The following is a 23,541-nucleotide window of genomic DNA, read 5'->3' on the forward strand; positions in this document are numbered from 1 at the left end:
AGCTCTGCAAAACACCCTACAGACTATAAATTGCAGAAAGTCACAGAACAACCAGAACATTCCACAGAACAATCAGCACAGTCAACAACCATCTTCCTTATCTTCACACCCCTTCCAATCCTCCCAGCAATTAACACAGAACAATGGTCACATTCAACAGCCAGTTTCCTTATCACTACCCTTCCAGGAAGCCCCACCAAACAATGGGCACATCCACAAACCAATTGCCCTTTCACCACACCCCCTCCAGCCTAGAAATAGCAGCTCTCCAGCAGCCCAGCCCTCAATGCACAGCAGCCAAGAAGGTCAGAGCGCTTGCTCTGGCTGCAACGCCACTGAGGATGTTCTCCGCAGCTGAGAACGAAATGTCTGGAAGGAAAACTTTCTCCAGTAGAACCCGGCACTTGAGCCCGAAAGATTCTACAAACCCTAATGATGTTACCAGCCGTGAAAACCTGAAATCTTTGATAATATTATGAGACATTTTCCTGTCCAGCTTTCCAAATGGTGGTTACTCACTTTCAAACCAGCTGCATAGCCAACAGGCTGTGGTGCAATGTTTGACTGTCCAGTTTCTCCTGTAACTGTGGCCATTCCAAAAACTTCTTGGAAAGCATCTCTTATGGCTGCAACCTTGACCTCTTTTACAGAAGTGACAACAATGTCCAACTCACCCCCAGATTCTATAAAAGAATAAGCATATTAAAACCATCTGACACAGGCAAAGACACCTAGAGCTGAGTCAAAGTATTGTTGGAAAACAAATATTTTTTCTTCTTGCATTAGTGGTAAGCATTTTTACCTGTTTAATAGCCCCTTAAAGTCTGTGAAAATAAGAGAATACAGGCTGTAGCTGAATGGGCCACCTGAATAGAGGGGACCATTTAAGTGTAGCATCTAACAAACTTAGCTGGCAAACAGGATCATATGGGGAAGGGCGACCCATTAGATATTCAGTTCCCAGGCGAGGAAGATAACAGTCAACATCTTGAATTGTTCCTGGATGTTGTTTCTGTCCCCTCAGAGAGTGCTACACTCAGTTGATAAGAACCTTCTGGTGGTCTCCAGCCTGAGAGATGTCTGGATGTCCTTGACCAGAGCCAGAGTGTTTTTGGCTCTGACCCCAACCTGGTGGAACTCTCTGCCAAGCAACATCCATACCCTGTTCAACTTAATGCAGTCGCACAGGGCATGTAAGGGAAAGATGTTCTGCCAGGTGTTTGGTTGAAGACAGTAATGGTGCTACATCTGGCTGGCACTCCTGCCCCCCCTTTTTTCTTTTCCTCAGCCTCCCCTCCCCCATGAAGCAGTGACATATTTTAGGCAGTCTTTCATAGTGCTCACAGATTTACTAGTGTTGTGTTTATTATACAAGGAATGTTATTTTAAGTGTAATATATGAGGTTAATGTTCTTACCATGCATACCACCCTGAGCCCTGTTTGCAGGGGGAGGGCAGTTTAAAAGGCCAATAAGTAAATAATGAGTGACCATTGAAGCTGGCAAGCCCCAGGTGTTGTAAAACAGGGGTCCCTAACCCCTGGTCCATGGACCGGTACTGGTCCGTGGCCTATTAGCAACCGGGCCGTGAGTTGCATAATTATTTCATTATATATTACAATGTAGTAATAATAAGACAACGGCATTGGATTTATATCCTGCCCTCCACTCTAAATTTCAGAGTCTCAGAGTGACTCACTATCTCCTTTGCCTTCCTTCCCCACAACAGAAATCCTGTAAGGTGGGGGGGGGGGAAGCTGAGAGAGCTCTCCCAGAAGCTGCTTTTCAAGGACAACTCTTGAGAGAGCTATGGCTGACCCAAGGCCATTCCAGCAGCTGCAAGTGGAGGAGTGGGGAATCAAATCCAGTTATCCCAGATAAGAGTTCTCACACTTAAGCACCACACCAAACTAATAAAAATAAAGTGCACGATTGTATCATCCTGAAACCATCCCCCCCTCCTCCCCAGTCCATGGAAAAACTGTCTTCTACAAGACCGGTCGCTGGTGCTAAAAAGGTTGAGGACTGCTGTTATAAAATGATCATACTGGTGGAAACCAGTCAGTAATCTAGCAACTAATCTAGAAGTGGCTCAGCTGCATTAGAGGAAGGTGCTTTCTAGAGCTAGAACTGAGCTGCTGGTAAGGTGAGTGAGTGTGATTTGCTTTTCTAAAGCTGCTGGGAAGCATTACCTACAGTTGCTGTGAGAGGGAACTGTGTGAGTGCTTGGTGCCTGCTGGAGAGGGGTTTCTGATTGCTTTTGTGTGTCTTTTGTGTAGCTATTGCTGAGTGAGGAGAACTTGTTTGCCTGGGGGTAATTGCTGGCCCCACCCTCTGCTGTTGCTCTGGCTGTTGAGTCAGAGGTGGGTGGAGGCTTGAGCCTTTAATTTGCAAGGCTCCTCTTGCCAGAGGCGTGAGCCAAAGGGCTCTTGGCCTGTGGCTTTTAGTCTGGGAGTTCTGTAGAAAGTTGGGTACTTACTCACAAGTAGTTTCAAGTGGCAGCTGGTAGTGGGATTTAAAGAGAAGTCAAGATACAGAAAATTTTGAAATGGATTGCAGTAGCATGGCTGGTGAGGGAGCAGAGGTAGAGACTTGTAATGACTGTGGGATGTTTGTATTTCTATCTGAGAGTAGCAGCAATTACACTTGCAGCAAGTGTAAGTTAGTGGCCCTGCTGGAGCAGAAGATAGGGGAATGGAGGCACGATTGTCCACACTGCAGTGTATAAAGGAAGGTGAAGATTTTCTTGACAGAATGCATGAGAACAAGAGGAGGGAGAGGAAGTGGGATCTCAGCAATTAGAAGAGAACCCAACACAGGAGGAGGGTTCCTGGAAAAATGTAACCCGAAGGAGAAAGAAAATCAGGAGATGTTCTGAGCCTCTGCTGCTCAGCAATAGGTTCCAGGATCTCCCCACAGTAACTGATTCTGAACCATTGGAACAAGGGCTACTTCTCCAGCCTCCATGAAGCTTGAAGAAAGTTTCTCAGGATCTTGTGGATAAGAAGCCTGGAGCTTCTACTCCCTAATATAGGAAGAGGAAGGTGGTGGTGATTGGAGACTCCTTATTCAGAGGGGTGGAGCCCAAAGTGTGCCGACTGGACTTGTCATCCCAAGAGGTCTGGTGTCTGCCAGGTGCACGCATCCAGCATGTGACAGAAAGGATTGGAAGACTTATCAAGCCCATGGATTACTATCCTTTCTTGCTGATCCACGTGGGAATGAATGATACTGCCCGTCATAGCCCCGAATGTATTAGAAAAGACTATGTGGCTCTGGGTCAGAAGGTGAAGGAGCTGGGTACACAGGTTGTGTTCTCGTCAGTTCTTCCTGTTGAAGGCCATGGCTTAGGATGAGAAAGAAGAATACTTCAAACAAACGACTGGCTACGTCAATGGTGTCATCAGGAAAGATTCGGATTTCTGGACCATGGCTTATGCTTTCGAGATGGTGGTCATCTATCGGGAGATAGTTTGCACCTTACAGTGGTAGGGAAAAGGGTGTTTGGTAATAGCCTTGCTAACCTAATAAGGAGGGCTTTAAACTAAACTGTATGGGGGAATGAGACAATAATTCAAAGCCTCGTATGATGCCAGAAACTGGGGAAAAGAACATTAAAGATTTGCAGAGAGTGGCACATACGCTAGGTAATTTGAACTTGCAGGTTTGTATGGAAACTAAACCCTAGGGATGCATAAAACGTGGATTCCACTGTCTCTACACTAATGCACAGAGTATAGGAAACAAACAGGAGTCCTAATACAGGAAGAAGACTGTGACATAATAGGTCTTACTGAAACTTGGTGGGATGACACTCACCACTGGAATATTAGGATTCAGGGGTACAACTTATTTAAAAGGGACAGGCAAATGGGAAAGGGCGGAGGCATAGCAGTATATGTGAAGAAGGTATATACTTGTGAGGAAATATGTGAATCTGAACATGGCAGCTAAGTTGAGAGTCTCTGGGTAAAAATAAAAGGATTAAGAAAAAACACTGATATTATTGTGGGGGTCTGCTATAGACCACCAAGCCAGGCAGAGGACTTGGATGAGATACTCCTACAACAGACTGCAAAGTTCTCCAAGAGAAGGGATACAGTGATCATGGGAGATTTCAATTACCCAGACATCTGTTGGAAGTCCAACTCTGCTAAAAATGAAAAGTCAAATAGATTCCTGACAGCTTCCTTTTCCAGAAAGTGAGGAAGGAAACAAGGGGATCTGCTATCTTGGATTTCATTCTCACCAACAAGGAAGAATTGATTGAAGAAGTGGAAATAGTGGGCACCCTGGGCTGTGGTCACCATGTGATTTTGGAATTTACAGTCTTAGGGAAGGGAAAAGCTATATGTAGTCAAACTTATAGGTTGGACTTCAGAAAGGCAAACTTTGATAAACTTAGAAGTTGCTGGGTAAAATCCCATGGTCAGAAATACTTAGGAAAAAGGGGGTTCAGGAGGGGTGGGAGTTTCTTAAAAGCAAAATACTGAAAGCACAATAACAGACGATTCCTATGAGAAGAAAAAATGGAAAAAGTCTAAAGAAGCCGAGTTGGCTCCATAAACAGCTCTCTAAAGACTTGAGAAATAAAAAAGACTCCTTTAGGAATTGGAAGGAGGGCCTTATAACCAAGGATGAATAGAAACAAATCACCAGTGCTGTAGAGAAAAGGTTAGGAAAGCTAAAGCTCAGTATGAGCTTAGGCTGACTAAAGATGCTAAAGCAACAAAAAAGGGTTCTTTTCTTATGTTCAGAGTAAGAAAAAAAAGCAAAGACACGGTAGGCCCATTGCGAGGGCAGGAAAGTGAAATTGTAAGAGGTAATGAAGAGAGGGTGGAACTGCTCAATTCCTACTTTTCCTCAGTCTTTTCTTCTGAGGGAAACGGTGCTCAACATGGCAAAAACAGAACATATAAGGGGGGGGGGGGGATGAAGTTCCAGCCTAGGATCAGCATAGAGGTAGTACATAAACACCTAGTTTCTTTAAATGAAACTAAGTCCTCAGGGCAAGAGGAACTTGCAGATATAATCTCTGAGTCTAAAAGAGCTTGCAGATATAATGTCTGAGCCTCTGGCTATTATTTTTGAGAATTCTTGGAGAACAGGAGAGGAGCTAGAAGATTGGAGGCGGGCGAATGTAGTCCCCATCTTCAAGAAGGGGAAAAAAGAGGATCCGGGTAATTACCAACCCATTAGCTTGACATCTATACTTGGAAACATTTTAGAACCAATCATCAGTCAGTCAGTCCTGGAACATTTAGAAAGAATGGATGTGATTACTAAGAGCCAGAATGGGTTTCTCAAGAACAAGTCATGTCAGACTAACTTGATCTCTTTTTTTGAGAAAGTGACTACCTTGCTGGATTAGGGGAACGCTGTAGACGTCGTTTATCTTGATTTCAGTAAGGCTTTTGATAAGGTTCCACATACTACCCTTGTTGACAAGTTGGTAAAATGTGGTTTGGATCCTGTTACCGTTAGGTGGATCTGTAACTGGTTGACAGATCGCACCCAAAGAATGCTTGTGAATGGTTCCTCAACCTCTTGGAGAGGAGTGACAAGTGGAGTGCTCAAGGATATGTCCTGGGACCTGTTTGGTTCAACATCTTTATAAACAATTTGGATGAAGAAATAGAGGGAATGCTTATTAAATTTGCCGATGATACTAAATTGGGAGAAGTTGCAAATACAGTAGAAGACAGAAATAGGATACAGGATGACCTTGATAGGCTGGAAAACTGGGCTAAAATCAATAAAATGAATTTTAACAGGGATAAACGTAAAGTTCTGCATTTAGGTAGGAAAAATCCCGTGCATAGTTATAGCACGGGGGAGACTTGTCTTAGCAGTAGTATGTGCGAAAAGGATCTAAGGGTCTTAGTGGATCATACGCTGAACATAAGTCAACAGTGTGATGCGGTGGCTAAAAAGGCAAATGCAATTTTGGGCTGTATCAACAGAAGTATAGTGTCCAGATCACGTGATGTGATGATATTGCTTTACTCTGCTCTGGTAAGACCTCATCTGGAGTATTGTGCTCAGTTTGGGGCACCACATTTTAAGAAGGATATAGACAAGCTGGAACGGGTCCAGAGGAGAGTGACGAAGATGGTGAGGGGTCTGGAGACCAAGTCCTATGAGGAAAGGTTGAAGGAGCTGGGGATGCTTAGCCTGGAAAGGAGGCGGCTGAGAGGTGATATGATCACCATTTTCAAGTACTTGAAGGGCTGTCATATAGAGGAGGGTGTGGAATTGTTTTCTGTGGCCCCAGAAGGTAGGACCAGAACCAATGGGTTGAAATTAAATCAAAAGAGTTTTCGGCTCAACATTAGGAAGAACTTCCTGACCGTTAGAGCGATTCCTCAGTGAAACAGGCTTCCTCGGAAGGTGGTGGGCTCTCCTTCCTTGGAGGTTTTTAAACAGAGGCTAGATGGCCATCTGACAGCGATGAATTTGGGGTAGGTATTTGTGGATTTCCTGCATTGTGCAGGGGGTTGAACTAGATGAACCTGGAAGTCCCAACTCTATGATTCTGTGAACTATAAACTCATATAAAGTGTACCAGTTCTAAAGTTTGAAATCTTAAAGTCAATCCAGTTTTAAAGTCCAAGTCCATATAATACAATAATTCAAAGTCTTAGAATCCAAGTTAATTTTTTTGAATTGGCTCTATTATTACTTCAAGGCTTTTCACTAAGTCAGAGAAGCAGGCTGTTACACTATCAGCTTAGACTGATACAACTGGTCTCCTCTACCCAGCATCACCTTTGTTGTTCATGGATTCAGTTTCAGCTTGTTCTCTTTTAACCACTTGACCACCATTCCCTGGCACTGATTTAGCACCAAAACTACTGCTTCTAGTGGCTTGGATAAATAAATTTATTGTTGTGCATTACATGTACATGCATCTCCAAGCCTCCAGATAACCTCCACCAAAGAATGCACATAGATGTTAAGGAGCATCAGTGAAAGGATTAATCTCTCAGCGACACCACAGATCACATTCCACATATGACAATCTATCACCAACAGTCACCCTTGGGTTACTGTCAGCCAGACAGGAGAAAAGCTATTTTATGCCAAACCTTTTATTCTTATGCCTTCTAGATGCTCTATTAAAATGGTATGATTGACAGTATTAAAAGCTGCTATGTCCAATAAAATCAACAAGGAGGAATTCCCCTCAGCATTTCACAGTCAGCAACTCTCCACCACAGCAATAAGCACTGCCTCACTACCAAAAACATGTCTGAAGACAGATTAAAATTGGTCAAGAGCTGATGTCTCCTCCAAGTATTCCTGGAGATGCTTTGCTACTGCTTTGCCTAGGCATGGAAGGTTGGAAACAATAACAGTTAACATCATCTACAGGCAATGACAGTTTCTTCCATAGTAGTCTTATTGCAGCATCTTCTGACTTTGAAAGGAAAATTTCCTCCAATAATGAGGTGTTAACAATTCTGTCCAACCAACTGATGCAGGGGAGGTTTTAATTAGCCATGAAGGGCACAGATCCAGTTTAGAAGTTGTAGGTTTCACACTTCCATCCACACCAGAAGAAAAGCTCACCTGAAACTATCCATCAAATATGGATAAGTTGGTACCACAAATCAGGCTTGTTATTAAAAATACGGATATCCAGATTGGAGGAGATCAGAGATTTTATCAGCAAAATTATTACACTGCCCTGATAGTTCCTTATCTGAGCTAATCCCCTAAATCTTTGAGGTTCTTTACTTATTATAGCAAACTTTATTCATGTTAAGAATGCAGGTGGAAAATTTGCACCATTGTTACCTTTCTTGGCTTTGTCAGCAATGCCAAAGAGCATCAAACAGTAACACCTTAGCTTCCAGCACTTCAAATCAAAGACACACATCTCACCAAAAGATATTTCATTATTGGGATGTCTACCCTTCCCCACAAGAGGTTTCAAGATAATCCCTGTTGTTCAATCTGAATTTACAAATACCAGAACAGTTCCTATTAACATTCACTTACTGATGTAAGGAGCCATGCCAGGATCCAGTGTTGTAATCATGGTCTCTACAGAATGTTTGGTTTTATCAAGTACTGATTTCACCATAGGATTTCCAGCTACACCCTGCAGGAGAAATTCATGTCATTAAATTCACTTTGGTCTTCTCTTTCACACTGTGGCTATATTTGCATATAACTTTAAAACTTCAGATTCACCATTTCTGTTGTCATACAATTGCATTGATCCCTTTTGCGATTTCTTTTATGCAACAGGGTAACTAAATTAGGAATTGCTGCATCCCTCTTTTACCTATTTGCCTTTGGGAAAAAGAACGAAATCTAACAAGTCCTCCAAGGATAGTTAAATGCAAACAATGCTTAGTTAACAATGTCTCAGGAAGCAGTGTATTGCCGGATTGCTACTCCATAGTTAGCCCTAGGGATGTGTAAAAAAGCCAGTATTTTTCACTTTTGGGTATATGGAACCTGAAAAATATTGATATTTCCCAGTATTCTTAAATCCCAATACTGGAATGGTATTCGGATTCAGTAAATATTTGGGATTCCTGAATTTTTCTGGGTCCAATGAGCCTGAGAAGAAAAAGACAAGAGGAACAGCTGGGGTGGTGGGAGCTCCTTGCTGCCTTGGCTGATCCTGGCCTGGCCCCTCTTTACAGCTTAGTTTAAATTGAGCTCCAAAGAGAAGCCAGCCCCAGCCAAGGTGGTGTGCAGCTATCAACTCCTGCCACCCCCTCCAATCCTGGGCTTGCTCTTCTTTGCAGCTTGGCTGAAAACAGGTTGCAAAGAGGAGCCAGCCCCAGTTGCAAAGAGGAGCCAGCCCCAGATGAAGGTTCTCTGCGCAGGCTCTGCTGGGCAACTCGACATAGACTGGACTGCCCAAAAGAGTCCTCCAAGAAGCTAATCCTGCAGGGAAAGTTCTCCCTGCAGGCTCTGCTGGGATTTTGCGGGGCAGCCCGGTTTAAACTGGACCACCCAATGGAGCTGCCTCATCTTCTACTGTTTCCAATGAAGGAAGGAAGCATTTAAAGGGACAGAGCTATAGACAGAGCTAATATATGACTACATTGCTAATCAGCAATAAAATTAATGGATGACTTTTGACTACTTGTGATCTGGTAACCTAAAGTACTTCACAACATTGCAAGGAAAATAAGATCACATGTTCAATGCCAAGAGCTCCTTGGGGAGAAAGCAGGTTACAAATATCATCAATTAAAGGATTCATTATTACATGCTGCAAACGTCATTGGATATTATCCTTCTTTCTCGCACGCACTGGTATTTTTACTATGGCTTTTAGAAAACCATATTTCTTGATCTTGTTCCCAGTACCAAATTGCTAAAGATCCTGGCCTGCCTCTTTGGATACAGGCTCTTCCCTGCTTCATCTAGCAGGGATAAGAAAATCCAGCACTGCTGGGGTAGAAAAAGCTACTCCCAGAGCTGTAATAGTATCCTGCCCATGTTGTTTATCATTCCACCCTTGCAAGCGGTTCCATTTCCTAGAGTGGACAGAATAGAACAGAAGTTATTGATGTGGTGTCTCTTCTGGAATAAAGTATTTTTAGGAAATAGGCAGGACCAGGTGGGGCTTTAGCCCAGCAAGGCTTCTGAATAACCTTCGGAGATTGGCTGTACAGATTTTTTTTTTAAAAAAACCCACTGCTTTGGCAGTAACTGCCACCACAACATAAGTATCTTCATTGTGTGACTGAAAGTAACCTGTGCCAGACATTTTGACAATGAAAGTGACATTATCACGTCAGGAATATCATGTGGGGATGCTCTGGTTTGAGGGCAAAACACTATGGTAAAACTGCCCTCAAACCATAGAGTTTTGCCCCCAAATCAGAGCATCCCAGTGCAACATCCCCAGCATGATGACATCCCTTTTGCATGATGTCATTGTGACATCGCTGTTTGGGGGTGGGGGTTCCCTCACTAGCCAGCTGGCCAGCAACAGGGAGAAGCCTCCAAAAGTGGGGGATCCCCTGCCTGGACCTGGGGGCTGCAACCCTAAAAGAATGTGATTTTAATCTGCACAGCCAATCAGATCTCCAATGGCCAATCAGATACCGCACTGGGCAAGAATCTCACCTAGCTACAATCACTTTCTAAAAAACACTTGGTGGGAGCTAGGAAAGGGATTTGGACCCCTGCCCTAGAGACTAACATTAGTCAAGATAGGTGTCACATCCCATGAGAACTATGTTATACAGGCCTGTTCTAATTGCTAACTGCAAATATTTCAATTCATTTGCTTTCACTTCAAAGTGTTTTTAAGAAATATTTCTATCAGGATTGTAAACATAAAGTGACAATTACCTTTATAAAGCCCCATAGTCCTCCAGCAGATGATTCCATTGGTATGCCAACTACCCTGGGGTCTTCACGCTCCTCTGGGAAAGTAATTGTGGAGCCACTTCCAGTACCAGGTGCTAATGATGATGGTATAGAAGTCTGCTGTGTTACAGCAGTTGTCAGGACACCTGAGAAACAACAGTACAAATAAATACATCACAGTTCATTCTGTTGAAACCTGGGATTCCTTACTGTACAAATTAATTCTTCCATTCAGAAAACAGTATGGGTTTGATGGCATATACTAGTTTAAAAATAAAACCTATTCCTACTAAACCAATACTACTCAGAAGATTAATGAATTATTTAGGAGCAAAGGTTTTGGAGAGTCATTTTCATGGAGAACAGACATATGCATAGACAGAATATTAAAGCTATTTACAGAACATATTTCAATTAAACTTTTTTCTCAGTGAAAATATGTTCTTTAGTTTGGTATGGGAGAAGAGAGGAAAAATGTTATAAATGAAACACAGAAACAACAACCACACTAGATTGAAAGGATCATTAGAAAAGACTATGTAAAGACAGATTTAGGAGGATTAAAATAAATTGAGGTAGAAATTTACAGAATAATAACCGTGTTTAGTGACTGCTATTTGTAGGATATTACTTGAAAATAAGGATTGTTTTCTTTTTGAAAGGTTCCCAAAGGTTTCTCTCTCTTTCTCTGGAATCATTAACTCAGGAAAAATTACTTAGAATATTAGCTTCTGATTCACTAAAAACATAGAGACCATTTAGGTCTGCAACCAGTGGTGGTTTAAATATATGTGTTTAAAAAAAAATCAAAATTCTGTGGTAAAAAGTTAAATTCTATGGCTATTGTGAGTCATGGGACACAGCAATCTATTTATGTTGCAGTTCATTATTATGACTGTTACTTATCAGCAAAGATTCTATATTTTTATTTTTTAATACCCAAGTTAGAGAGTAAGCAGATTCCAACAGAGATTGTACTGGTTACTCTAGATGCAGCCTCATTGTATACAGGCATTCTGTTAGAGGAGGCACATCAAATTTTGGATAACTGCACTAATCTAGATCCCTCTACTTATTTTCTATTTGAATTAACTGATATAATTTTTGGGAAAAAATTCAAATTTGAAGATGGCTTTTATCTACAGATCAAAGAGCTTGCAATGAGAAGTAGCTTTTCACTGAGTGTGGCTAACTTATTATGGCTGAGCTTGAGAGTCAAACTATTTGTCACAAAGACTGTAGTCCATTTCATGACAAGATTATTGTATATAAGAGATATAAAGATGGCTTTTTTCTTGATTTTAAGAGATAGTGAACACATGAACAATTTTTTGATGAATGGGATTCACACTAACATTAAATTTTCAGGGAAGGTGGATGGGAGTTCTGTTGCTTTCTTGAATATCGTCACAGTATTGCCGGGACCACAGAGGAGCTGCTAAACCACAACAAAGATAAAACTCTCCATGTTAAAACACAATTCTGACTGTGTAATGATGATATCAAAATACAAAAAGAGTATTATCATATCAGTCATGCAGAAAGTTAAAACCTCATTAGTTCCACAATGCTACTACTGTCCTCATATGGCACAAAGCCACTATATTATATTCCACATAGAATATTTTTCCTTTTCTCAAATATAGCACTGGAATATAATATAGTGGCTTTGTGCCATATATTTATTTATTTATTTACCTTAGACTTTTATCCGCGGCCCGGCTGTTACTGGGTCTCCCAAAGTGGGGACACATTCAGCCGGGCCTTCGGACCCTGCACTGGCTTCCAGTGATGTACCGAGTCCGGTACAAGGTGCTGGTTATCACCTTTAAAGCCCTATATGGCTTGGGACCTGTCTACCTGAAGGACCGTCTTTCCCCTCATGTTCCCCAGAGAGTACTGAGGTCGGGAACACAAAATCTCCTTACTGTCCCTGGGCCGAAAGAAGTCCGCTTGAAATCCACCAGAGAAAGGGCTTTCTCTGTTATGGCCCCTACATGGTGGAATCAGCTGCCGGAAGAGGTGAGGGCCCTGCGGGACCTTGTCCAGTTCCGCAGGGCCTGTAACACGATCCTCTTCCGGCTAGCCTATACCTAGCTTGAGAATTTAATGCACTTGCCAGATCTCTTTTATATATATTTGGAATATTTATTAATCTTTAAGGTTTTATCTGTTTTATCTGTTTTAAATGTTTAATCCTTTACATGTTTAAATATTGTTTAATTTTTATGTCGGATCTATTATTGGAAGCCGCCCTGAGCCACTCGTGGGAAGGGCAGGATATAAATTCTAAATAAAATAAAATAAAATAAATCCCTCCCTCTCCGCAAGCGGACTCAGGGCAGCTTACAACAGTCGTTTACACGATTTAATACAATAAGTCAATAAAATCTATAAAACATTAATACAATTAAAATTTAAAAACTATTCCACGGTGCTGTACCATTACTATGTTGGCGGTTCTGCTTTTCAGACGGTTGGTCACCAGGAACTCTAGCTGATGTCAGGTGGCAGCTCTCTCTCAGTTTAAGCATCGAAAGCTGGTCTTACAGGCCCTGCGGAATGTAGGAAGGTCCCGCAGGGCCCTTATGGCCTCCGGGAGAGCATTCCATAACTCTGGTGCTGCAACCGAGAAGGCCCTGGCTTGTGTCAAACGCAACCTGGCCTCCTTTGGTCCAGGGGTGGACAGCAGATTTTTTTGTCCCTGAGCACAGTGCTCTCTGGGGAATATATGGGGAAAGGCGGTCCCACAGATAAACAGGTCCCTGACCATAAAGGGCTTTAAAGGTCAATACCAACACCTTGAAACGGATTCGGAACACAATAGGTAGCCAGTGCAGCTCTTTCAGCACCGGCTGAATGTGCTCCCATCGAAGGGGCCTCATTAACAGCCGTGCCGCAGTGCTCTGCACTAACTGTAGTTTCCGAGTCAGCGTCAAGGATAGCCCCATGTAGAGAGCATTACAGTGATCTATTCTTGTGGTGACCGTCGCATGGATCACCATTGCTAAGTCATTGTGCTCCAGAAAAGAAGCCAGCTGCCACACCCGTCAAAGATGAAAAAAGGCGGATCTAATAGTGGCTGCTACCTGGGCCTCCATTGGAAGGGAGGACTCAAGGAGCACGCCCAAGCTCTTGACCTTAGGGGCCGGTATCAATGGCACCCCGTCTAGAGCCGGCAGCTGGACCCCTCCCCTTGGACCACCCCGGCTCAGGTAGAGAACCTCCGTCTTCGTCAGATTCAATTTCAGCCAACTCAGCCTGAGCCAGGATGCTACAGCTTGAAGAGCCAGGTCCAGATTTTCCGGGGTACAGTCGGACTGGCCACCCATCAATAGATAGAGCTGGGTGTCGTCTGTGTATTACTGACAACCCAGTTTATACTTCCTGACAATCTGGGCAAGGGGGCGCATATAGATGTTAAATAACATCGGGGACAGAACCGCACCCTAAGGCACACCACATGTGAGTGAGTGCCTCTGGGATGACTCCTCCCCTATCACCACCCTTTGTCCCCGATCTTGGAGAAAGGAGGTCAACCACTGTAAGACGGACCCCTGAATCCCCACGTCGGCAAGGCGGCCAGACAGTAGCTGATGATCAACCGTATCAAAAGCGGCTGACAGGTCCAATAATAGCAGCACTGCTGAGCCACCCCGATCCAGATGTCGCAGGAGGTCATCCATGAGAGCGACCAGAACTGTCTCCATCCCGTGACCTGGTCAAAAGCTGGACTAGAATGGATCCAGTGCGGAAGTGTCCTTCGGGAATCCCTGTAGCTGAATTGCCACCGCCCGCTCTATAACCTTACCCAAAAAGGGAAGGTTTGATACCGGCCAATAGTTCGCCAATACGGCCAGATCTGCAGATGGTTTTTTCAAGAAGGGACGGACCACAGCCTCTTTAAGGGCATGGGAAAGATCCCTTCTATCAGGGATCTATTGATGATACTTGCAGTGGTTCACGTAGCATCGCCTGGCTAGCTTTTATAAGCCAGGATGGGCACGGATCCAACCTACAAGTCATAGGGCGTAAAGCTAAAAGGATCCTGTCGACTTCCTCCAGGCTGAGTGGACTAAAGGAATCAGGAACTGGACCAGAAGACGTGCTCAGTGCCCCAAGTTCTTTCACTGTATCAAGTATGGCGGGAAGGTCATGTCGGAGCAACGAGACTTTATCTGCGAAAAAGCTCGCAAAAGCCTCACAGCTAATTTCCAATTCTCTAATATTTTGTTTACCATGCTGTAAAATTGTTAGTGACCGAATTATACTAAGCAATTGTGCTGGGCGCGAGGTCGCAGATGTAATCCGGGACGCAAAGTAATTCTTCTTTGTGGCCTCAACTGCCATCTCATAGGTCCGCATAAATGACCTATAGGATGTTCTCGTAGCTTCGTCACGAGTATGTTGCCATTGTCTCTCTAGTCGTCTTAATCGCCGTTTCATTGATCACAGCTCAAGCGTATACCATGGAGCGGATCGTGAACGAGGATGAAGAGTATGTCAGGGAGCGATCTCGTCGATGGCCATGGAGAGCTGGCTATTCCAGTTCTCCACCAGTTCATCCAACGTGTCGCCAGAGGGCCAGGGATCCCGCATAGCCGTTTGAAGTCACAAAGGGTCCATCTGGCTACGTGGGCGAGCTAAAACTTGCTCACCACCTAGACAGGGTAGAGGCGGTGTATTCACATGAGCCCTCAGGGCATAGTGGTCAGACCATGGCACCGCCTCAGCAGAAATCTGATCCACTCCAACTCCTGCCACAAAGATCAGGTCTAATGTATGCCCAGCCTGGTGCGTGGGCGCTGTTACATATTGGGAGAGTCCCAGTGGTGCCATGGAAAGCACTATGTACATTGCCCGAGTGGAAGCTGCGTCCTCAGCATGGACATTGAAGTCACCCAAGACTATAAGCCGAGGGTGCTCCAATGCCCAGCCTGCTACAGCCTACATCAGGGACGGTAGGGTGCACTAGGCGGACGATACACCAGCCAGATTGCTAAACTCTCCCCTACATCCCACACCAGGCCAGCACATTCTATCCCTACGATCTTTACCCTGAAGGAGCAATCCTCCCGTATGAAAATAGCCACCCCTTCCCCTCGCCCGCTAGTCCGAACCTAATGAAGAACGGAGAACCCAGGAGGGGCTGCTTGGGAGAGAGCCACTGTCTCCCCATCCCGCACCCAGGTCTCCATCACACAAACCAGGTCCATGTCCTATCTGATAAAAAAAATCCTGCAGGGCTGAGGTTTTATTACTTATGGACCTGGCGTTGCACAATATCAGGGATGGAGGCGAGTGTTTCCACTTGGCCCTTCTACCTGCTATCTTTGGAATGGGCACAGGCTGGAAGAGGAACGAGCCCTCTTGTGTCTCAATCTCCTTCCGTTCCAATTTTGCCTGCTCCCACCGCTATACTTTCTCCTCCCCAGGAACACTGGAATCCCTTGACTCGACATCATTTACCAAAGATCTATACAGAGTCTCAGGTCACCAATCTCAGATCACGCAGTCACGTATTCTGCTCCTCTCACCCACTCACTCAGTATAATACTCTACTATATATACTACTATATAAGGACAGTAGTAGCATTGTGGAACTAATGAGGTTTTAACTTTCTGCATGACTGATATGTTTTGTATTGATGATACTCTTTTTGTATTTTGATACTACATAATCATTACATAGTCAGAATTGTGTTTTAACATGGAGAGTTTTATCTTTGTTGTGGTTTTCTTGGATATGTCAGTGTATAGAACAGTGTATAGAACAGACAACAACAGACTGGCAATCCGGGTTTTTAGGAAGGAGACGGATAGGAACTCGTCTGAAAAAGTGTGCATGGACACAAAGCTTACATTCTGAATAAAAGTTTGTTGGTCTTTAAAGGTGCAACTTGACTCCTGCTTTGTTCTACTCCATTATTAGTCATTTCTCCCAACTCAATTAAGAAGGAAACTTCTGTATGGTCAATTTTTTGGGGTTAATAGAAATGCTATGCAACTTATTGATTAAATACACGATTGCAAGAAGATGGAGAGTGAACTTAGAGCTAGGGGCTATCTTCAGCTGGTCATACAGCATGCTAAGAATCATGCCAATGCAGTTGAGAGGGCTAGTCTGTTCACAGATCATGACAAGGTTAGACACAATAGGGTGACATGTGTCTTGCATTTTACTCCTTTTTCAAATTCTACATTGGCACCTATTAAGCAATGTCCCTGGATATAATTATTTGTCTTATATAGTATTATTACTATTTATTAAATTTATGAATCACCCAATCCCTGCTACCACAGGGCTCTGGGAAATATGCAACATATAATAAAAACTTCAAGTCATAAAAACAAAATATATAAATAGTACAACTTATACTTAAATTCAAAAAGTCAGATGGCAAGTTTATAATTACTTCTCATTCCCGACTGCTAACCTTCTTGCAGGTGGGTGGGGGGGAAGAGGAACAAATAAGTTTGGAGAATAAAGGGGGGGGGGGTGCCAGCAAGTTTGGAAACTGATTTAGGTGTACTAAGAATATTTAGGTATACTAAGAAAGATTTGATGGTACATTCTGGTATGGGATATAACTGGGAGAAACTAGTGAAAACAATATGGCACTATAGATGTGGTGCTTGTTTAATCTGACCTCTAACACAGGAGTTAAAAGATTTCACCTTGCCAAATACTGACATTTCTGTTCCTTTAAAATTCTTGTCCAATTGTAATTCATGGAATGTAGCATATATCATAATCTGTTTAAGCTGCGCCTTGCCAGAGGCCGAGCACATTTCAGAGAGCTCTGAGAGAAAGCAGATAAGAAGTGCTATAAGAGTGAGGTTTGGCTTTCTAAACAGCTGGGAGAGTTGCTGAGAATTTCTGAGTTTGTGTGACTGTGTGATTGCTAAAAATTCTGAGTTTGTGGTTGCTGGGGAACTGCTATTTGTTTGGTTTCAGTGGGATGAAGGTGATTGTTGCTGATTGATTAGGAATGGCTGTGTTCCTGGGGCAGACTGAGGCCACACCCTCTTTGCATTATTAAGCTGCTCCTTGCCAGAGGCGCGAGCCTTTGGTGCGAGTTGAAGGGCGAGAGCTAAAGGGCTCTTGGCCTGTGGCTCTTAGCCTGGGGGCTGTGCAAGGACCAGGAACCCGGATCCCTATTTTCCTTGTGTTCCCAATAAGGTAAGTAGACTCTCCAGAAGGAGAGCGGCATGAACAAACAGGATTTAAAAGGGGACTGTATATTTTAAAAAAGGTTTCATGAAGGTAGAATGCCAGCAGGGGGGTGGTGGCTTTCCAGTGTTTTGCACTGAGTGTCACATGTATCACTATCTGCCCACGGGACAGAAGTCATGGGTGTGTGCTCGATCCAAGGAGCTCCTGGTCCTCAGGGAACGAGTTCGTACCCTTGAGGCCGAGGTGACTGACCTGGAGAAGCAGAAACAGTCAGCTAGGCACTCAGAGAAGACTCTCAGGGATGTATTAGATGAGTCCCACTCTGAACGTGGCAGCCCCGTTGCTGCCAGGGAGCATGAGGGTTGAGAGAGAACAGGGCACCATGCTGAGGATAAGGGGAATGCGCCCTCAGAAGAGTCCTCTTCTTCAGTTGGTGAGCGGGTATCCTTTTGCGCCAAGAAACCATTCCTGTGCAGGGGAGGGGGGGGGGTCAGTGGTTGGTGATTCGATCCTTAGGCAAGTAGACAGCTGGGGGGCAAAACTGCGTACTGACCGTATGGTGACTTGCCTGCCTGGTGCAAAGGTAGCGGATATTACACGTGTTGTAGATAGGCTGATAGACAGTGCTGGGGAGGAGCCAGTGGTTGTGGTGCATGTTGGCACCAACGATGCGGGGAGATGCAGTCGTGAGGTCCTGGAGGAAAAATTTAGGCTGCTAGGTGGGAGACTTAAGGCCAGGACCTCCAAGGTAGCTACCTGTTCCACGTGCAGGGCAGGAGAGACAGGCACAAATTAGAAGTCTCAATGTGTGGATGAGACGATGGTGTAGGAAGGAAGGGTTTAAGTTTGTTAGGCACTGGGATGCTTTCTGGAACAAGCAGGAGCTGTACAAAAGAGACGATCTCCACTTGTCCCCAGATGGAACCAAGCTGCTGGCGCTTAAAATCAAAAAGGTGGCAGAGCAGTTTTTAAACTAAATCTTGGGGGAAAGCCGACAGGAGATGAAATGTCTCTGGTTCGGGAGGACTCATCTCAAAGAGATGAAGGGTTAGCTGTTACTTTTCTACCGGGTAATGGATCAGAGTTGTCCATTGAGATGGTGACAAATAGTATGAAGTGTCTGCCAAAGTCTCGAGATGGCAGCAGGAGGAAGGTTGCGAGCCTAACTTGCTTGAGAAATTATAGATGTTTGTATACAAATGCTAGAAGTGTTCGAAGTAAAATTGGTGAGTTGGAACGTTTAGTGTTGGGGAAAAACAAAAGACATTGTGGGAATTTCAGAAACCTGGTGGAATGAGGAGAATCAGTGGGACACGGTGATTCCCGGATATAACTTACATCGGAAAGATAGGGAGGGAACGGTTGGAGGTGGGGTAACTCTGTATGTCAGAGAGGGTATACAGACCAGTAAGTCTGAGGTCAAAGAATTAGATTCCCTTCTAGAAATGCTTTGGGTCAAAATAGAGAGCCCAAAAGGAAATTTAACTATGGGAGTTTGTTATCGCCCACCAAATCAAAAGATAGAGGATGATTATAATATGATTGAAGGATTAAAGATAGCAGCTAAACGTAAAAACTGTGTCATAATAGGTGATTTTAACTACCCGCAGATTGATTGGGTCAATATGTGTTCAGGTTGAGAGAAATAGATTGAGTTTCTAGATGCTCTCAATAACTGTGCTATGGAGTAGATGGTCACAGAACCTACCAGGGGTGGGGCGATCCTGGATTTGGTCCTAAGTAATGCCCAAGACTTGGTGAGAGATGTAAAAGTGATCGCACCGCTTGGGAGCAGTGACCATAATGTTATTGGTTTCACCGTTTGTATAAATAGAGAGTTGCCCCAAAAGATCAGCACAACCACGTTTAACTTTAAAAGGGGTAAATTCTCTGTAATGAGGAGGCATGTGAAGAGGAAACTGAAAGGAAAGGTAAATATGGTCAAAACCCTTGAGGAAGCTTGGAGGCTATTTAAAACTATAGTCCTAGAAGCTCAGATAAAATATATACCACAAGTTAGGAAAGGCACAAACAGAAAAGGCCTGCATGGTTAACAAACGAAGTAATGGAAGCTGTAAAAGGTAAGAAAGACTCCTTTAAGCGGTGGAAAGCTAGTCCAAGTGAGATTAATAAAAGGAAACACAGGCTGTGGCAAATCAAATGCAAGATTGTGATCAGGCAGGCAAAAAGGGACTATGAAGAGCATATTGCAAAAAACATAAACAATAAAAATTTCTTCAAATATATTAGAGGAAGGAAACCAGCCGGGGAGGCAGTGTGGCCCTTGGATGACCAAGGGGTAAAAGGATTACTGAAGGACGATAGGGAAATGGCTAAGCTGAATGCATTTTTTGCCTCAGTTTTCACTGTGGTAGATGAGAAGTGTTTGCCTGCTCCTGAACCACTAATTTTGGAAGGGTGTTGAAAGACCTGAGTCAAATTGAGGCGACGAGAGGAGGTCCTACAACTGATAGACAAAGAGCAGCTGGATTAAAACGGATAAAAGGAAGTCCTTCTTCACCCAAAGGGTGATTAACATGTGGAATTCACTGCCACAGGAGGTGGTGGAGGCTACAAGCATAGCCAGCTTTAAGAGGGGATTGGATAAAAATATGGAGCAGAGGTCCATCAGTGGCTATTAGCCACAGTATATATATGTGTGTGTGTGTATATGTATGTATGTATATGTGTGTATGTGTGTGTGTTTGTATATACACACACACATATATTGGCCACTGTGTGACACAGAGTGTTGGACTGGATGGGCCATTGGCCTGATCCAACATGGCTTATCTTATGTTCTTATGTTCCTATCAACAAGGTGTACATAGGCAGTAGCACTCACCCTGTGAAGATTTGCATTTTGGAACACTGTTCGTGGATTAAAAATAGAACCATGAAGGCTCTCCTCGTTTCACATTTTGTTGTTTAGCCATAATATAGGTGACCCCCAACGTTTTTGGTGCCAGGGACCGGTTTTGTGGGAGACAATTTTTCCATGGACTGGTGGGGGTACTGGGGTTTTTGCTGCTCCAGGCTGCCCCCATCCCTGCCCATTGAGGGTCTTTAAATGAGGAGTAGGCAAAGGTCTCTGCCTCACTCTGCAGCCTGGTTGCTAACAGGCCACAGACCGGTATCAGTCCATGGACTGGGTGTTGGGAACTCCTGGTATAGGTGATCTAAGGTTCTGTATTATTTACAAAGACCAAGGATATCCAGAGCCAGTTTGGTGTAGTGGTTAAGTGTGCGGACTGTTATCAGAGAGAATCGGGCTTGATTCCCCACTCCTCCACTTGCACCTGCTGGAATGGCCCTGGGTCAGCCATAGCTCTGGCAGAGGTTGTCCTTTAAAGGGCAGCTGCTGTGAGAGCCCTCTTAGCCCCACCCACCTCACAGGGTGTCTGTTGTGGGGGAGGAAGATAAAGGAGATCGTGAGCCGCTCTGAGACTATAAGTGGAGGGCGGAATATCAATCCAATATCTTCTTCTTCTTCTACCCAAATGTCATTAATGATGTTCAGAAGATGCTCCTCAAGGAGGAAACCTTTTGGATTTTCAAATTAAACACCTTATCCCCCTCTAGTCATGCTTTTTATAGAATCATAGAGTTGGAAAGGACCTCCAGAGTCATCTAGTCCAACCCCCTGCACAATGCAGTATTTTTATAAAAGAATTGGTCAATCATTCTCTAGATGAATCAATGGGTATGTTCTGTCTGATATCTTCAAGGGTTTTTTTTGAGCAGGAACACACCGGAGTACATTTCCAGCTGGCTTGGCATCAGGAGGTATGGCCTAGTATGAAATGAGTTCCTGCTGAGCACCACTTGGCTTTCTACATTTAGCCACAAACTACAAAAACTTGGTATTGAGGTGGACACTCTTTTCTTATGTGACGAATTATATATTTTAAGAACAATTCAACTAAGGCTTATGGATCACGAATACCAAAAAGGGTTCCCCTCACATCCCCCCGTTTGCTCTGCAGCCAATCTAGGTATACTCCAAATACATGGGAAGATACCCCATTATTTTTTTACTTTAAATGGCTTCCCATCAACAGTTCTCTTTGGTAGGTTTAGACAGATACCTCTCCAAAATTGATTATGTCCATGTGAATTAGGAGTCCTTGATTCTATATCCCATATTATTTTAGAATGTCCTTTCCTGCCCTTACAACGTAGACAATTCTTAGCTGAATACCTCCAACACAATATATTTACTAAAAGAAAAACTCTAATCTACTTTTTAGAAGATGTTAATCCCCACATTACTACATGTGTTGCAAATTTTTTAGTAGAAGCCTATAAAATTAAATCTAGGCATACTACTGTATTTTAATTGTTGGGTGTTTACTCTTGATTTGTATATTTGGCTGCTATTTGTTTTATGTATTGTTCTTACTATACTTCAGGCCTATATATCTACTTTTGATTGTGAATCATTATTGCTTTTATGCCAATAAAGGTCTGAATGAATGAACGAATGATATCTTTATTTTAAGTATGCCCCTTTAATAGTAATAATAATAATAATAATTTTAATTTATATCCCGTCCTCCCCACTGAAGTAGGCTCAGGGCGGCTTACATGGCATAAAATGCAGACATTACAACAATACAATAATAAAAATACACTAATTACATAGCAATTATATATTACTCAATTAAATATACTGTTACATTAAAACCATCTAATTAAAACCCTCAAATTTAAAACCAACAAATTAATTTAAAAATTAATTTATAATTTTTAATCAGATGTTGTGCATTAGATGTATTAATTAGAGCGTATTTATTAATGGTGTGGTACCCTGTATAACTTTAGGAAACATGATGAATTGACCTTTGTGATTGTAAGAATTCATGAATGGATGTTTGGCAAGTGGATTACGTTATCATGATTTTACACAGAATTCATGAATTAATTATTATGTGATAGTTTTCATGTGTTATATTTTGTTACAGTGAGATGTGTAGAGAATGGACATGTAGGACAACATTCTGTTCCTCCTTTGATAAAGCCAGTAAGGAAATGGAATCACAGGCTGGCAAACTCCATCAGATGGAGTTGCAATGTTCTTGTATCTTACTGTCCACTTTATAAAGAAATAACTGGACTTGTATGGTTACATCTCAGTGGATGTAAAAACTCTCTTTTGAAGCATATGTATGACAAGGATAAGTATACCAATGATGTGAAGCACTTTGATCTCTATTGGAATTTGTATTTATTGCTATAACATGCATTATGCAATTTGAATTTTGGGGACCAGATTAAAATGTATGGTATAGTAATCTAAGAATGTTTATGTAATACTATTCTGTAAAATATATGAAGATATGTTACAATGAATTGCTTTGGTAATATAGTTGCAACGATTTTTGTAGTAATTTGTTCATCGTATTATTTTAGAGCTGGATCTTTATTTCTGTGATTCTCTCACTTGCTGTACCTATGACTAGCAATGGCAAAACAACACACCATAGAATCCAGCTTTTCTTGGTACAGAACTGTTTTATCAAGCCATATAAAATGTGTGTCTTATCTGCTAAACAATCAATCACCTTCACAATTAGGTCAAACTCACAAACTGCCATGGATTTTACAAGCTCCTTTATGTATCTACATGCCTTGAGATCTCAGTCATTCAGCTGCAACAAAGGAGAAAATAAACTGTGTGATCAAAGCCTATGTATTTATGTATGTAGATCCTGGTTTACACAAGTGAGGTCATAGAGAGTGCACAAGACAATGATCACTCTTTATCACAGGGGGGCCCAACGGTAGCTCTCCAGATGTTTTCTGTCTACAACTCCCATCAGGAGTTGTAGGCAAAAACCTCTGGAGAGCTACTGTTGGCCACCCCTGCTCTATCATAGTAAGAGCTTTATGCTGGGGACATAAGATTCTAGAAATGAATTATATTTGACAAAATGGCTAGTTAAGAATTAGCCAGCATTTCTGGAAAGAGATTTAACAGTAATTTCATTAAGGAAATGACATGATAGAGGTTTACAA

At 42.9% G+C, this 23,541-nt stretch overlaps 1 protein-coding gene across 1 annotated transcript in view; it reads right to left on the reverse strand.

Annotated features, from left to right (window-relative positions):
* PRRC1 (proline rich coiled-coil 1) overlaps positions 1–23,541 on the reverse strand; it is a 51,285-nt gene that overhangs the window by 16,550 nt on the left and 11,194 nt on the right. The window contains exons 4-6 of the mRNA XM_060263406.1: positions 10,329–10,492; positions 8,004–8,106; positions 520–683 (exon numbers count right to left, since the gene is read on the reverse strand). Of these exons, the coding sequence (XP_060119389.1) occupies positions 520–683; positions 8,004–8,106; positions 10,329–10,492 (431 nt within the window). The remainder of the gene's footprint in view (positions 1–519; positions 684–8,003; positions 8,107–10,328; positions 10,493–23,541) is intronic.

Source organism: Heteronotia binoei, unplaced genomic scaffold (genome assembly GCF_032191835.1).
Source record: "Heteronotia binoei isolate CCM8104 ecotype False Entrance Well unplaced genomic scaffold, APGP_CSIRO_Hbin_v1 ptg000055l___fragment_3, whole genome shotgun sequence".
Lineage (NCBI taxonomy): Eukaryota > Metazoa > Chordata > Lepidosauria > Squamata > Gekkonidae > Heteronotia > Heteronotia binoei.